This window comes from Zootoca vivipara, chromosome 3, assembly GCF_965207765.1.
Source record: "Zootoca vivipara chromosome 3, rZooViv2.hap1.1, whole genome shotgun sequence".
NCBI classification, from domain to species: domain Eukaryota; kingdom Metazoa; phylum Chordata; class Lepidosauria; order Squamata; family Lacertidae; genus Zootoca; species Zootoca vivipara.
The window spans coordinates 81,362,055-81,379,167 of NC_142586.1; the positions used below are offsets into that span (position 1 = coordinate 81,362,055).

At 45.1% G+C, this 17,113-nt stretch overlaps 1 protein-coding gene across 4 annotated transcripts in view; it reads left to right on the plus strand.

Annotated features, from left to right (window-relative positions):
- VEGFA (vascular endothelial growth factor A) overlaps window positions 1-16,296 on the plus strand; it is a 30,989-nt gene extending 14,693 nt beyond the window's left edge. The window contains exons 3-8 of one of the 4 annotated variants that reach the window (XM_035108188.3): window positions 1,619-1,815; window positions 4,415-4,491; window positions 5,808-5,846; window positions 8,957-9,028; window positions 10,166-10,297; window positions 12,386-16,296. In XM_035108188.3, the coding sequence (XP_034964079.1) occupies window positions 1,619-1,815; window positions 4,415-4,491; window positions 5,808-5,846; window positions 8,957-9,028; window positions 10,166-10,297; window positions 12,386-12,407 (539 nt within the window). In that variant the 3' untranslated portion in view covers window positions 12,408-16,296. The remainder of the gene's footprint in view (window positions 1-1,618; window positions 1,816-4,414; window positions 4,492-5,807; window positions 5,847-8,956; window positions 9,029-10,165; window positions 10,298-12,385) is intronic. The other 3 variants (XM_035108190.3, XM_060272923.2, XM_035108192.3) reach the window with 3 other exon arrangements.
- Window positions 16,297-17,113: the final 817 nt, after the last annotated feature.

The following is a 17,113-nucleotide window of genomic DNA, read 5'->3' on the forward strand; positions in this document are numbered from 1 at the left end:
CTGGAGTGCTGGTCAGTGTAAATAATACTTAGCTAGATTGACCAATGGGCTAATAGTATAAAAATTATAATTTAAATTGCTTGTACATACCTTTGCTCACTTTTTTTTTTTTTTGTAAAACAGCATTGTGATCTTTTCCGACGTAAAGCAATGTATAACTACTTGAAATTGAGAAGGCAGCTTCCTATGTTTGTATAGCATGGGGAATCTGCTGCTGAAATGGTGCACCTCAGCCCATTGCACCTTTTCCGTTCTACTAGCTACGTATTTGTGGCCCTGTTCATGTCTTCAATACTGTTGGAATGCAACATATCCTTTTGTATTCATAAAAAATGGTGACACAAGTCTAATAACCTGTCTCAATAATGAAACACATTATTAAAGCTTATGGTGATGATGGGTTGGACCCAGGCTAAGGCTTTTTCCCCAATGCTGGAAGTCAGGTAGGATCCTTCCTGCAAACACACAGAGTATAGAGCATGAAACACAAGCAATAGGAAGAAAGGTGGGAGGGGGAGGGGAAGTGCATTACTTTTGCTAATGCCATACCAATATATATCCTGTCTCACTGTAATGTATGGAAGCAGCCTTGTTGGAGGGTGCTAGTAGCTTCTTTGCCAGGTGGGGTGGGGTGGAGGAACATCCTGGGACACAAGCACCCCAGTGCTGAAATGAGGAACGAGTGACAGCACAGCTCTGAAAAAAAGTAACCTGAACATTTTCTGATAAGGCTTGAAAAATGGCAGGTCATTCCTTCCTTTACTTTGCTTTAAGGGTTTACCTGAATGATGGACAGGTATCCAGTAGGTGACTCTAGAACCTGCGTAGCCACTGTTCCAGATTCCATGCCAATTGCAATAAGCTTAATACTGTAGTTGAAGGAAAAGGCACATGTGATGAAACATTATGTGATGAGGAAAATATGCCAGGAAAATATCCCCACCGCAGAAGTGCTTCCTTAGGAGATGATGTCTGGTTCTCCCCAACAGCTGCCTTTTATTCTGTGAAAAATGCCAATTTTTAAGAGAGGCCCTGAAATGCACAATGTCTAGGACCTGTAGTGGCTTTTTTTGTTTTTCATATGGTGAGCTATTGGGTTGAGTTATCTGGGTTTGGCAAACTGGTTTCTGAGCAGAGTGTGTCAAACTCCTCATTCCACTTCCACTAGCTTCAGGGGAATGCTGCTCTAATAAGGTCTGCCATGGTCCTCTGTGAGATCTGCTCTGATTTCTGAGGCTCACAATTCGCGTTAGTTTCCGCCTTGCAAATGCGTTCAGAATATCTAGCTCATTAAAATTCAAACGGGCAAATGCTGAAACTGCCAGTGATTTGGCCCTATCTTGCTCTTCTACAACCCCTGTCCTACTCTGTATCTCATTGGGTTTAAGTGCTTTTTAACTGAACTAATGCATTTATTGACAGCATGTTTCAGTGAGCCCATGAGATAATGGGAAAGGTATCTAGGCAGAAAGAGCACCGAGTGCAGAGCCATTAATCCACACACCCACAGCCCTGTTTCCTACATTGCCTTGAAACAGCTTACGAACGATCACAGCGCAAAACAGAGATGTTCTTAATTCCTAATTTCTCTCCCTCCCCCACCTCTTGTTTTTTGTAGTTATCTCATTTCTGGTGGTCTTTGAGCGCAGTGCCTGCAGGACAATTGAGACCATGGTGGATATTTTCCAAGAATACCCTGATGAGGTGGAATACATTTTCAAGCCATCATGTGTGCCCCTGATGAGGTGTGCAGGGTGCTGTAATGACGAGGCGCTGGAGTGCGTACCCACATCGACGTACAATGTCACCATGGAGGTGAGGCTCTAGCTAAGGAACTGGAGGTGGGGGACAGAGCAAAGAGGGAGGTGACATTGCTTGTTTCCTTCAGTGCAACTCACACAGGACCCGGGTGGTTTATATAAATCAGGAATGGTCAGCTGGTAGCTCTTGAACCACATCTATCAGCCTCCTCCGTCTACTAATGCTGTCGGCTGTCGAAGGACTGGAGTGGAAGGATTCATTATTCTTATTTTTGCTCTGCTTTTTGCCTTCCGGGTGGCACTCCTTCCTTGAGCGATTTTACTTGCTAGGGAGTGCTGGTGAAGTCAAAAGGAGCACAAGAGACTCCTTGCATCAGAAAATGGGAAAGTGACCTAGTGATTTCTATAGCATTACAGCAGGCATCCCCAAACTGCGGCCCTCCAGATGTTTTGGCCTAGCTAAGAGGACCAGTGGTCAGGGATGCTGGGAATTGTAGTCCAAAACATCTGGAGGGCCGAAGTTTGGGGATGCCTGCATTGCAGAGACCTCTCCTCTCCTCTCGAGGGAAGGGTACCAAGCAGCTAAGTGAGAAATGTGGCTCTTTTTGGGGGGGGGGTATTACTGGGTTATTGCTTTTATTTTTATTTTATATACTGTGATCTTTTTATGTGAACTGCCCTGAGACCTCTGGGTATAGGGCGGTATATAAATTCAATTAGTAGTAGCAGTAGTAGTAATAATAATAATAGCAGCTTTTCATGTGCTGCTTTTAGATCAGGTAGCCCCTCAAATTTGAGAAATAGCTAGCCGGTCTAAAAGCAGTGTGTGAATTGCTGCCCTTCACTCAGCTACTGGGCTGCCTAGCTGGAGTGTCCATGATTTTTTTGAGCAGCTTGAATGGGGAGAATCCATCTACTCCCTGGCCGCTCCAATCTAGCTTACACACTACCCCTTGCACTGGATGAGCTTGATGTATTTAGTCCCCATTAAGTCTCGTAGAAAAGCTGGGGATGGGGGGCCTCTGCACCTTGAGATGCTCTTGGCCTGTATAACTCCCACCATCTCTGACCATTGACCGTGCTGGCTGGGACTGGTGGGAGCTGGAGTCCAGCAACATCTGGAGGGAACCTGTTAGCTACAAACTGAGGATCTATGTGTAGACAGGGAGCCACTCATGTCCATTGGCCCCTCTCCACTCTGGCTTCTGCTTAATTCTTGTTTTGGCTTCTGTATCTTCCAACCCCATCTCCCAGTGCAGCAGACTGTGGCATACAAAAAAAGGAGCTGTGAACTTTCTTCATCAAAAGTTGGCCAGGTCAGGGTCCACTGGCCAAGCTAGAGTTCTGACTTGTTAGTTGCAAAGGCACTGCAGGGGTAGGAAGAACAACAATGCAGAGACAAATGGAAGAGCTTCCTCTCTCTTTTACTTTGAATTTAGTCATCCTGAAGGGAAGTGGTCGGAAAGAATAACTAAGGCCAAAGCATACTGTGAGGATGCACGCTTTCCACACACAGCACAGCCAATACGCCTCTGCCAGAACTTGCTTCCTGTCTATTCCTCTCAGCTCTGCAAAAATGTCTTGAATCCTGATCCGCATCAAGTGCGGACTTCCGTGCTTAAGAAAACGACTGCTGATGCCCCCCAGTTGCCCGATAGAGTTGGCTGATGGAATGAGCCCTGCATGTGTGGTTCGTGCCTGCACACGTCCCTCTTTCCTTAGTATTGCAAATGCACACACACTCAGTAGCAACCTGCGCTTCATCATCCTGTGTGCTCTACAGACATTTGAAATCATTGTGGCTGCCAAAAGTCACCTGAGTCTGTAGCTGCCTTGCTCAAGTCATGTCTCATTGTGTCTTCCTGAATCCAGGCACCAATATGCCTCCAGAAATGGTCCTTTGCCCCCACCTGTGGAGAAGCATGTCATTTTTGTGGGCAAGTAGGTTGCTTGGTAAGGGGACATGGGTGGCGCTGTGGGTTAAACCATAGAGCCTAGGGCTTGCCGATCAGAAGGTTGGCGGTTTGAATCCCCGTGACAGGGTGAGCTCCCGTTGCTCGATCCCAGCTCCTGCCAACCTAGCAGTTCAAAAGCACGTCAAAGTGCAAGTAGATAAATACAGTCCGAAGGTAAACGGCGTTTCCCTGTGCTGCTCTGGTTCACCAGAAGTGGCTTAGTCATGCTGGCCACATGACCTGGAAGCTGTACGCCGGCTCCCTCAGCCAATAACGTGAGATGAGCACCGCAACCCCGAGTCGGTCATGACTGGACCTAATGGCCAGGGGTCCTTTACCTTTACCTTTTAGGTTGCTTGGTAGCTAAAATTCAAGTAGGAGGAGGATGATCGAAAAATATGTATAGACTTGCCCTTTTAACAAACTGCTGATTGAGGGTTCTTGTGCTGGTCATCCGGAGCAGGAATTACACAGTTTTATATTTCTTTACTGCTTTAGAAAGCAAGTCTGTACATGCCTACTCAGGAGTAGGTGCTACTGAGTTCAGTGGGGCTTGCTCTCAGGTTAGGTGGGTATAGGATTGCAGCCTCTTTTAATTTCGTTTTGCCATAGTGCTGCTTGCCTCTTTGTTTCGCGAGGTTGTGATTGGTGAATGAGACTCAGCCTCTACCGCCTTTCTTTCCCCTCCTTTCATTTCAGATCCTGAGAATTAGACACTTTCAAGGCCAGCACTTAAGCCGGATGAGCTTCCAGCAGCACAGAGAATGTGAATGCAGGTGAGGGTGGATACCTTCTTGGAATTGAACTGACTGCTTTACAATTGCATCTTAAAAAAAGAAAAGACAAAAAAGGTCCACAGCCTTAGTATGGAGGGGCCTCTGTTTGATGATTGCTTGAAGGATAATATTTTAATAGAGGTATTATGTTCTTATTATAACAGTTGTAGGTTGCTCGCCACCCATTAGGTATGTTCACTGGATGGTGCAGACTGAAGCCGTAAATGCATAGTGCTTGCGAAGTTGGGGGCAGGCAGGGGCATCTAGTTAAGCTCCCACCTCCAACTTCTCTTGGCACATGGGCTTCCCTTTAGATCTTCACTCAACTAATTGTAAACACCTGAAAAGGGTTTATAGGTACGTTAAATCAAACATGGTTAGAAACTTCCCACAACCAGGAACCCTACTAAGCTGTGTCTCCCACTTGTGGGGAGGTTTCTAAGTGCATTCAATGGAGCACACTTGTGAAATGCTCTTCAGAAGCTTCCATTAAGGTCAGAAGCAGCACTTCTGAAGCATGGGCCTAAGGAGGCCTGCCAGGCCCCTCTGAATGGTCATTTCTAGCAAACCCCACCCACCTCCCAGACATGTGATAGCATTTGACAATTATGTTGACCTTCCTCTCCATTTTCCACAGTCTTCCTAGGGCTGGGCATAGCATTTTACGTATTTTGCATTCATTTTTACATATTTTTGAAATATTTTATATACAACAGCATATAAAAGTATGTAAGATATGTTTTGAAACCAGCCCTACCCCCTTCTGCCTCTGCTCCTGCCCACTGTTGGAATGCAGCCCCCAGAAGAAGGCTAGCCAGGTTAGGATCAGGCACTTGGGCAGAAAGCGCCCCCCCCACTCCCATTCTAAAGGGAAGCCCATGTACCTAGGGAAGTTGGGGGAAAGGAGCTTGTGTGCTCACCCCTGCCTCCATCTCTTGCTTTTGAGCACCACATGTTCAGGCAAAATGCCTGCACACAGCATGAGATTCCATTAGATGCCAATAGTAGCTAGCTGTGAAACATCTTAGCATCATGGCCAGGAATTATTTTGCATCTGGCTGTGATAATTTATTTAAAATGTTTGTTAATGGCCTTTGATTGAGAGATTCAATGGCTTACAGGATGGCTTACAGAAGTGTGAATAAAAACAAAATTGCACACAACATATAACACAAGCAAAATGCTGAAAGATAGAAAGGGCACCCTTGTAATCCTTTTGGGGGGGGGAGAGGGGGTTTAACATGGTGAAAGGGTGGGTGTGATACCTGTGATTCTTGGTTCCCTCCTGATATCTCTTGTCTTGTCTTTCCACACAGAGAGAGACCAAAGAAAGAAGTGAAACCTAGACAAGAAAAGTAAGTAACTTGGCTTAAGTTCTTTTTCTCTTTTGGTGTTGGTAATTCCCCTCCCCCCTCCCTCCCTCCTTTCCTTCTGATCAGGGAAACAACAACTGATTAAACAAACAAACAAACAAACAAACAAACAAACAAAATTGCCATCATGAGGGCTGCACCCTGAATCCATTCTTTGTAGGCAGATAACACATACACACACCTAGTTTTGATGACTGTTGCTTCTTTCCTGCCCGATAACATACTGAAACTGCTTACTTATAGAAATTTGTAAAGAATAGCAAGGACAAAATTGGTAAAGAACAACAATGAAGCAATAGAATCTCCGCCTCCCTCCTTCCCTTTGGGAATGGATTCTAGGTTAAAGTTTCCTTCCATGAGCAGTTGTTGTTGTGGACACTGGAAATCATTGCCTCTCTCTTGCTGCTTGGGTGAAAACTTGCTGACTTATTCATAGCCGCTTGCATAGATTCCTAACACCAAGGCTATGCATGTGAGCTTTGCTGTCTCTCTCAGAGAAGCGGAGTTCTGGCAGCTATAGGGGAAAAAGCTGAAAGTAGAAGCCTGTTCAGGGTATGGGTGGTGACATACATGTGAATGAACTTCACATATTAATCACAATGGGTAGAATAAAATAAAGTGAACCTTCTTGACATGTGAACCTTCTTGACATTGGATGTCTTGTGGGAAAGAGACTGGCTGATGTTACAATGTGAACGGCGATCTGCTTTCAGCTTTGTGTGGACTAATGCAGCAGTGTTGATTGGGGACAAATCCCTCTCTACCCATCTCCCAGACCATACCGAACAAGGGCAAATGTAATGTTTTCCCTCCCACTCCTGGCTTAACGACAAAAATTACACATGCATTATGAGGGCATGAGTAGGACAGTGAACAGTCTCTGATTTGGTATGGCAGCTAGGCAGAAACAGAGACAGAAAGGAGAAAGGAAGAAAGAGACTCTTAATGGCCAGCTATGTTGCCATTACCATGTTCTAACCTTCTCCTTGGGATTCGTTTCATGGAACCATCAAGAGGGGAGAGCCCAGCAAAGCACTCACAGCTTTGCTTGTTCTTTCTGGATTATCTTGTTCAATGGAGTGGCTGAAAGAGATCAGGGTGTGCTGCTGCAATGGAGAGAAAATGCTCGTGTAGCCAAAGTCCTCTCACCTTCTGCTGAAACTTCCACTCCTCACCTTTGGCTGAACTTCAGGTGGCTTGCTTCACTTTGCAAGTTTTGCAGAACATGGGGCACTCTGCTTTGAGTTAAGCTGAAATTCCTCTTGTGCTTGATGCTGTTGGTTTTGCTTTCCTCCTGGGGAGTGTGTCCTTCACGAAGTCAAGTGTTGTGGAAAGGTTTTCCTCAAGCAGGCACCACTCCCTCTGTCTTGCTTGTAGCTCTAGCTGCGATCTGGGGGTGCTTACTCTGCCTGTAGTAAGGAAAAGAGAAACTGGTGCCAACCAACAGGCTTGAACAAGTCCCAGGAAAGATGCAGCCAGTTATCCTCACAGCCCGCCTCTTCTTCCCATCCCATTGATGTGGACTTGCCTGTGGGAGGGAAGGAGGTAGAACTTGGGAGCGAGACGTGGGGACCCTCTCAAAATGCTCTTGCCACAAGAGCATTGCCTTGCTTCTTTCTGTGTGCATCTCTCCCTTGATCTGCTGCTAACACAGGGAATCAGGTTCCCCAGACATCCACCTGGGTCATGGGGTTGGAGCTGAGCATTTGCTGATCTTGGATCAATTCACATTATCAACATATATTTGGAAGGGCTGTAACTCAACAATGTACCCAAAGGGTTTGAAGTTCAGTCTTAGGCGTCTCCAGGTTGGGTTGGGAAAGATGCCTGCCTGAAACCCTGGAGAGCCATTGCTAGTCAGCATAATAAATACTGAGTGGTCTGGCTTGGCATAAAGCAGCTTCCCATATTGAAATAAGACTTGAGTTCCCATATTACCAGGTTATCAGTCTTATCTTAGCTACAGTAAGGTAGCTGCAAATTCTCTGGCAGGACTGTGCCATAACCCAAAGAGAGTGCTAGCTAGGTTGAGGCTTTACTTCACCATCTCATCATTTAGAAATAGGCTGTTTGGCAGGTCTTTGTTCCCAGCAGGGCTTGAGAGGCAAGAGAAGTTCAGCAGCCAGTTCTTTGGGTTAGGACTCCTCTTCTTGCATCGCTGTTCACCTGCCAGCATCAGTTATTGCTTCAGTCTTTGTGGATGATCCTAGCAGCAAAGGGATAGCAGAACTGGCTGCTTTGCTGTCAGTTGCAACAAGACACTCATAACTGTGGAACAGCATGCTGGGTTCAAATGGACCCAGAGTTCATGGTCTCCAGAGTAAGGCCAAAGGGACTGAGGTTGAGATTTTAGTCAGCAGTTCCATTTGTTGCCTGCCTACTTTTGAGCACTACTTAGGGCTGAGTTCCACTAAATAGTTGTGCTAGCAGGAGCCAACACAAGTCCGGCTAGTGCAATGGGGCTTCCCTCCTTCTGTGCCCCCCAAATCAACGCACAGAACAGGGGCAAAGATGGTTGATCTCTTTAGTGCTACTTTGAATTCCACCCTTATAATTTTACTGGTGTTCTTCAAACTGGATTTCTGAGGTCAGAAGTTCCGCATGTCAGAATAATCCAGACATATGCTGGGCAAGGCGCAAATGCTTTATCAGGGATGCCCGCCTGCACTGTCTCATACCAGCTGATGGTGAACAATGCATTTCATTTGGGCACAGGCGGCTTCCAGGCCTCTTTCAGCAAGCCCCTCCTCCAAGTGGGGAGAAGTAGCTCCTCCCATCTCTTGGGCCAGTGGCAGGGTTGCATGCTGAGACATTGTTGGGTCTGCCATGGTTCAGCTCTGTAGCCCTGACAGGGGTTGTGCTGGTGGTGTGAAGGGGGCTAGAGTAAGAGGTGGCAAAAAACAACAACAACCTTGAGCCAAAGGCTTTCCAGCCTTCTCTTCTTCCTGGGCTTCCTGTTCGCCCAAGCTCACAGGGCAGTTCCTTCCCCATTTCCTGTCCCCCCCACTCCCTGTTTTCCTTCCCGCTTCTTCTCTTCCTCCTTCCTTCTCTTTTCTTTCTTTCTGCTTTTTTTTGTTTTGTTTTTCTTCCAGAAAATCAAAGCGAGGAAAGGGGAAGGGTCAAAAGAGAAAGCGCAAGAGAGGCCGGTATAAACCACAAAACTTGTACGTTTGCATCATGTGCTTGTAGACTCTGCCCGTTCCCCATTTCTTCCCATCACCCCTCAAATCAAAACACCTGCTTGCAGTACACCTAATTACAACAAAGAGATAATTCCCCATCCACTTCTCCAAATCACTCCTTCGTGGAGAGCTGGGGTGGCCTCACTGGTGGTGGTAGCGTAGCAGCTTTGGCACTTCTGACGCAGAGGCATAAGAGGAGGAGCGATTCTTCTTCTTGCTTGGGATTACTCTTTCTCTTCCGAAGGCACAACAACATGAAGGGACAGGCAGGCTTATTTGCTTCACTGTTGCTGCACCCTGCAATTCCCCCTGTGTGATTTCCCATCTCCTTGCTTCCCTTAATTTCAGGTTTTCCTTTAAGGCTGTCATTGTTAATGAGGCTGGCAACAAGGGCTTGGTGCTTGCCATTCATGCATGTTTATGTGTCTCTGTGTGTGCTCTGAGGGTAACACTAACCAGTGAGGAGCTAGAGGACTCTGGGAAACATATGAGGAGTGCTCTCTCTCTTTCTCTCTCTTCTGGATATTGGTGGCTCGCCTTTTACTCTCTCTCTTCAATTCACAGAATCCTGTATTGCTAATAATCTGGTGGCAGTTCTGGAACAGGAGGGGGATATTTGAAAAGCAGCTATTTTGATCCAATCCCTAAGGGAAAAATTATTATTATGATTATTAAAGCCCCCCCCCCAAAGCAGCTGAATCTAGGAGACTGTCTCCTCTCCTCTCCACCTTTGGTATGGCTGTTGCCCCAGTTGACATTAGCAAGACTTTCTTTGTAGGAGGAGCTGCCACTGGGTATTTAACATGTTTTCACTCTTGTTTTGGGGACCTCTGTTAACATGAGGAGGCTCTCGGCATTTTTACCTTGGCCAATTGGACTAATGCAGGATTTGTGAATTGTGCAGCTGCAGAGAGCCGGTTTCTTTCTCTTTAAGCTGTTGCAAGTAAGTGTTGGAACGCCTTTGGGACTGTCTGCCAGCCAGCAGTGTTCTGAATGAGCAGTGCTGAGCGAGTGGGGGTTGGGGGCAGGGGTTGCTTCAATGTTTAGGGTGTTGCATGTGTAAATTTCTTCCCGCTAAAGCGCTGTAGCTTAGACCTCTTTCCTTTTGCCTTTTTGCAGTCACTGTGAACCTTGCTCAGAAAGGAGAAAGCACTTGTTCAAACAAGATCCCCAGACCTGTAAATGTTCCTGCAAATTCACAGACTCACGTTGCAAGTCGAGGCAGCTTGAGTTAAACGAGCGCACTTGCAGGTTTGTGTCCTGAAGAATGAAAGAGGGAGAAAAATACCCACAAACATATGGGCACACACACACACACACACACACACACACACACACACACGTGCGTGCAGCTCACACAAACACTCTCAAATTGAGAAAGAGCAAGAGAGAGAAAGTTTGCTTCCTGCTGTCTTCTCTTGCCAATTTTCTATGATCCCTCCTTTTCCCTGCTTGACATGGATAGGGAAAAGGACAGGGCTATTATGAATCTGATGTCACAAGCTTCCTGCGTTATGGTAGGGCTGGGGCTGGAATGACGACAAGACAGGGCGGTGTTAAGATAGAACGTGCTCCTTGGCTAGCAAGATGGCTCATTTCATGCTGCTGGAAACCAGGGGAAAGGGCTCGATGCCTTTGATGCAAGTGCTTGTATAATAGGATATAGGCTATTGGATCATAATAGAAGTCCCTTTTGCTCCAGACACAGGGCTGTAAGGAGAACTGAAGTCTAACTAGACAAGCTCTTTAAAATCTTTATTGAGGCTTGTGGCGGTAGTCCACCTTAGGACTGAGCCCTTCCACCTGTGGTGTAATTGGAAGAGTGACTTGCATGGACTAAAATAGGCAGAGAAGCAATGCCACAAGCCACCTCAAAGTCTGGCTGAGTGCATACGAGATGTCATCATCTCTGTATCCACTTTGTGACCACAAATACCACCCAACCATTCACAAAGATCCCAGAGCTTCCTGCCCCCAAGAGGTTTCATACATCCTGTTTTTGAGTTTGGGAAATGAGCATTTCTGCCTCGATAGAAAGGGTCCCCTGCAGCCCAGGCTAGAAGGGCAGGAGTCAATTTAGTTCTCTCAGAATAGCATATGTGGCTCTACAGTAGCTTTGCCCATTTGGTGCCCTGCAGATATTTTGGACTTGCTGGGACTGTGTAGAGTTGCAGCTGTCGTCAGAAACATCTGGAAGACACTAGATTGGTGAAGACTGACCTACAGTATCAGCAGTTGACCATGTGTGCTTGCAGATGTTGAGCTGGATACCATTGGGCTTTTTGATATGATTGGCCAGGAAGCTCCATTCTCTGCTAGTGGAGGAGTTTGAGACACACTGCTCTCTATGCAGGAGAATCTTGTGAGGGGTTGTAACCTGAGTGTGGATGCCTTTTGCTGCAGAAAGAAGGGAGCCAGCTCTTCTTGGGTTACAGTTCACCCTGCAGAAGTAGTCCCTGGAGAGAAACCAGCCATCTTCTTGTCCTTGACCTTTATAGTTTTTCCTCAAACTTTCCAAAGAGCAGCTTTGGAAAGCCATCCTTGATAGAAGCTTAAGGCTCAGAAGGTTTCTCAAGGGAGGAAGAAAAATGCTCTGGGGTTTGGAAACTATTCACCCCATGGTTAGGTTCTCCCCTGTGCCAGGGCGAAATGCTGATTTTCAGAGTGTCGTGTCAGTGCATCGGGTGGGAGGAGAGGCTGTACTTGTTGGGGCTGGCAACCTCATATCTGTGTGAGTGTGGAAAGCTGCTTCAGATGAACTTTCATTCCTACTGAGTTATGAAATCTGGACCTTAAAAGGGCACAGCAAATTCATCTTCTTCCTGCTTCTGCCACAAACTGTTGCTGCTGTGTTCAGGCACTAACCACTGTCTCTTGGCAAAGAGTGGAATGACAAACAATATATATATATTTTGTTTTCCTTTTGCCTGTGTGAGACACTCATGGCTTGGTTTGGCTGCACCTCCACATAAAACAACAACAACAATCTAGATTGGGAGAGGATAATTTGTGTATGTGTGAGTTGAGACATGCAAGGAGATATGACAGTTTGGAGGGGAAAGTAGTTTTCTATCATTATCTGGGAGCAGAGATCACATGGAAATGCAGTGTTGCTGTTTTTTTTTTTAAAAAAAAATTGCTCTCTAAGACAATCTCAGGTCACCCACCTCACCTGCTTTGTATGGATTTATGTGAGGAAACAATGGGACTGGCTGTTCTTTTAGTAGCTCTGTAGTTCTCCTCTTCCCCTACCACTGCCTTCATCACCTCAGAGAATCCCACACCTAAGTTACTTCAGTTAACCATAATCTCTTCTCCCCACCCGCTCTCTTGTAACAGATGTGAAAAACCGAGACGGTGAGCAGCAGAGAAGAAAAGGAGTGGGGGAAGAGAGCCTTGGTTTCTGGAGCCTGATATCTCGCCTGGTCAAAAAACACTAATCCAAATGAACACTAAAATGAAGGATCAGTAGAGCACAGCACTTTTGAGTACGGACGATGGACTCCGGAAGGAACATTCCCCGAGGACCCTCACAGGATTCACCTTTTGGTTTTGAACTGGTTTTCTGTAGAGACTTTCCTTCTCATGCTGCTAAATAATAGAGCCAGGGAGACTGGAGTGGTATGTTTTGGGACTCCCGTTTCACATGAATAAAATATATATGTTTGTAAATATAGATATACATATATATTCTGAGTTTTAAGAAAAAAACAAACCATTGCTAACATTATTGGTGTCTTCACTGGATATATTCAACTGCTGTGGACACAAGTGGGCTACTTGGGGCGTAAGAAAGAAACGATGACTGGACTTCAGCCAAAAGCGCTCAGTGTAATCTGCATACTCTTGCTGACTCTGTTAAGCATGCTGCTCCACCAAGCTCAGTTCCCCAGGCCCTGTCTTGTATGGAGAGACATTGGCACCAGAGAGGAGGTGGCAGGGGATTCCAAAGATGGGACCTTGGAATATTATGGGTCAAAAGGTCAAGGAAGTGACTCTAGCCACTAGGTCTGAGGATTCGGTCAACTTCCCTCCCCCTCCTCTCCAAAATGATCTGCCCCAACTTGTCTTGCAACCTGCCTGCTTTGATGGGACACTGGTGTATGTTGTCGAATTGACTTTGCTGCGGGAACTTTGCCCTGGATCTATGTTCTGGCCTTAACGGTGCTTGTCAGTGGCTGGCGCTTGTCAACCTGAGCAGGCATTGCTGGGATCTACAATCTTGCAACCTCTCTTTGCTACTTAAATCAAGGATATAGGGGCTTGGCAGTACATGGAAGCAAGAATATATAGCCAGGCAGTTGAGCAGTGCTGTCTGCCATCCTTATGCACAGAGCTACCATTGAAGATGCTTATGGAACATCTCTGGAAAGGGATATTAATCTGAAGTATATATGTACAATAGATTGGGGCGGGGGGTGAGTGTGTGTCTGTGTGGTGAGTATATGCACACAAATATACAGGTTCAAAATTGGAAAGTGGCATTTACAGCCTGCTGGGCAGTATCCGATGAGAGATTACTTCTCCTTTTGTGAATTCATTCATATTCTCAATCTGCTGTAACATGAATGTGCCAAGACATCTTGTGCTATGCTGGAGTTTTGTAACTTTATTTCTGTCCACCATCATGCTGGTGGGGTAATGTTGCCTATCCTACCAATACATGGTCTTGTTTATTTGAAAACGTGTTCCATTGCAACAGAAACTTATTTAACAAGACACTTATGAAGCATTTGCTACCAAACGTTGGATAGTTCATAATGAGTTTATGTGCCTGAAGTAAACTCTCATCTGGACTTTGGGGGTGCCCATCTTAAATTTTCCTCCCCAATAACCTTAAGAAATTTGCCATGTAGAATCTTGAATTTTCAGTGTTGAATTGTTCAGAAAACACTTGTCTGACTTGGCTTGATGTGACAAAGATAGCCTCAAATTGACCCCATTCCATGCTTCTGCACTACATGGTTCGGAACATTCTTATGTGGAACCTGATTAAAGTTGGTAGCACCCTAGAGTGGCTAATATATTCAGGCTCTCTAGATGTTGGCAGTGTTGTTTAATCCCTTTTAGCACAGCTTTCCCAACCTGGTGTTTTCCAGTGGTTACTGTTGTTTTTACTACAACTAAGTTTTTTTTGGAAACTAAGTTATTTTGGGATTACAATTAACTCAGCTAGGTTGGGGAAGGCTGTTGAATTAAAGGTGTGTGTGTGTGTGTGTGTGTGTGTGTGTTTGTTTGTTTGTTTGTAAAATCAGGCCCAGTCAACAGCCACTATAAACATGCATTGCCTGTGATTTGCAGGACCATGTGTGCATGACCCTTGGGAAAGTAGAAAAAGCTTTGCAACTCTTAAAACTGGCAAGAGTTCCATCGTGACACTGGTATGGTGACTGCGTTACAACACAGAAGCTTGGGCTAGTCACCTAGATATAATGCACAAATTTTGAGTAACGGATGCCTAAGTGCTCTTTGTGAGATCAGGCTATAATGCTCAGTGCCTTGCAAGATAAAACACTATAAACACCAAAGCACACCAAACCACTCGGTATTAAGTAAACATTCTGATCTGGAAAGGAGCTGGCAGCAATGTGCTTTAAATGTCTGAAGTTTGTTGACTTGCCCAAATACACCCTGGCCTTAGTCAGCAAATGAGTGATGATGATAATAGGGCCATATTGATGACTTGGCAAGTGCAACATGGATACAATCCACTGGTAGCCTTCCCACCCCCCCCCACTCATTAGTTTACTTGGTGGGTGAGTGGAACTGGTGCTCCTGCACTTGGAGTGATCCTGGAAGGGCAGTGCTTCCGTCCCCCGTCCCCCCCAGTTGGATTGAACCCAGCACCTGCGACATTGCGGGCAGCTTCCGCTGCCTTCTAAGCAGGTGCATGTGGTGCAGACTCTCTGAGATTTGAAGCTGCATTGTTGCCTTTGAAAACCTATTCCTATTTAATTTCTGTAAAATACGTTGGCATTCAGTGTGTATGTGTGCATGTGCGCGCACCTGAGTGATGCTGCATGTATGGACCTGTGGCTGCCCGGCTGCTCAAAAGTTAGTGAGGCCCGCTCTGATTGGCTCGGTGAATGGGCGGAATGAATCCAAACTTCTTCCCTTGCATTGGGGTACCTGTAGGTTCTGGATTCTCCCCCCCCCCACCCTTTGCCTCCTAAAGAGATTCAGCACTTAGCACTGGCCATCCATTTCGCATTGCAGACCTGTTTCCTAATTCAATGGTGGATGGCTGTGAATGCAGAGGTTTAGAATGTGTGTGTGTGTGTGTGTGTGTGTGTGTGTGTGTGTGTGTGTGGTGGTGTGTAAGCTTGCCCAATTGCCTTCACTAGAGAGGGGTGTACGCCTGGTGCTCAGTTTCAGAAGTTTGGGTTTTTTAAAAAATCAAGTTACATTTGGCCTGTGTGAGAATGCTGCCAACTGCCTGTCTGTTTACAGACAAGCAAAAAATCAACTTGTTGCAAGTTTGATGATTAACCACTATGAAATTCCCTTCTACCCAATAGCAAGTGGTGTGTGTGTGAGAGAGATATGTGTGCAGGTGTGTGTGTGTGTGTGTGTGTGTGCGCGCGCACACGTGCACACACACAGCTGAAATGTATATATTCATGCTGTGCAAGGTGACAAACATTGTCCTATATACTTGTTTAATATCCCTTTTTAAAAAATTAGAAATTAAAAATAATTTAAACTAGGTATTTTTCAGTATTCTTTGTTAATATTTAATTTTACTATTTATAAGACGTACCTCTTTTTTGTACTGTTATGTATAAATTTTTAACTCTTCTGCTCCATCCAATCTCTCCCCAGTTGTTGACAGAGTCAGTAGCATGATCAGTTATTTAATTAATATCTCTTAACACCCTCCCCCTACACATTCCTTTTGAGGCAAGGGTTATACATCTACATATTATATATATATTTGGTTATATGTATGTGTGTGTATATATATATATATATATATGTTTATGTATATGTGTGATTCGGAATAAATAGACACTACGATTTTTATATATGTAACCCGCTCCTGCGCCCCAGAAATATAGAAAAATTTACTATCATTTTATTTATTGGTGCTACTGTTTATCTGTAATGTGGCAAGAAAAGAATACATTTGCCACACTGGCTAATCTCAAGATTCCATATGAAATATTTATTTTTAGACAAAAAAATAACAAATATATCTTTAAAAAAACCACCACCTATGGCTTTTTTTGTAATAAAGAATTTAATTCTCACTTGGTTTATTTTCCCAAACTTCTTTTGCATCTTATTTTTCTGCTGGTGTGTTTTGCTCATCGGCTGTGGGGAGGGGGTCACGGGACAAAGGGCTTGGATAGCTGTCAAAGTGCATTGTGAGAAAAAGCAATGCCCAGAATCAACACTCTGGGCATGCCAGGACAATACACTGTAGCCCAGTCAAAGGAAAATCGAGAGTATATGTGAGGTTGGGAGGTAACAAGTAGCCAATTAATTAATGGTTAAATGAAAAATGCACATGAATGGCCAGGATCTCAACTGTCAAGGGGAGCAATAATTGTCTTATGTAGTGACCTAAGGCCACAAAACAGCCCTCTTTGATCTATGGGCAGATTAACAATATGCTTTCAATGCTCCCTACTTGTGCTCTTAAGATATCCAAATATTCCTATATACTGGTACCTTGGTTTTTCGAATGTCTCGGAAGTTGAACATTTTGGTTTTCGAACGTAAATGCTTCCGTTTTCAAATGTGCCTTGGAAGTCAAACGGCTTTCATTGAGGTCCCCCCCCCCAATTTTCTCTACTGATTTTCCAGACCACCCTTTGTGCCTCGGTTTTCGAATGTTTCGGAAGTCTTAACAGTCTTCTGGAACTGATTGCATTCGAAAACAGGTACCACTGTACTAGCAATCAAACAGTTCAGTCAGAAAGTAAGATGTCCATTCGGAAGGCTCTAACGAACACAGAGATTGCTGCAAGATCTAACAAGCGAGCATTTTCATAGTTCTTGAAGGCTCTTTCATATGAACCTATGCCACAGATGCCAGTCTTTTGGCACGAGCAACCAAGTTTA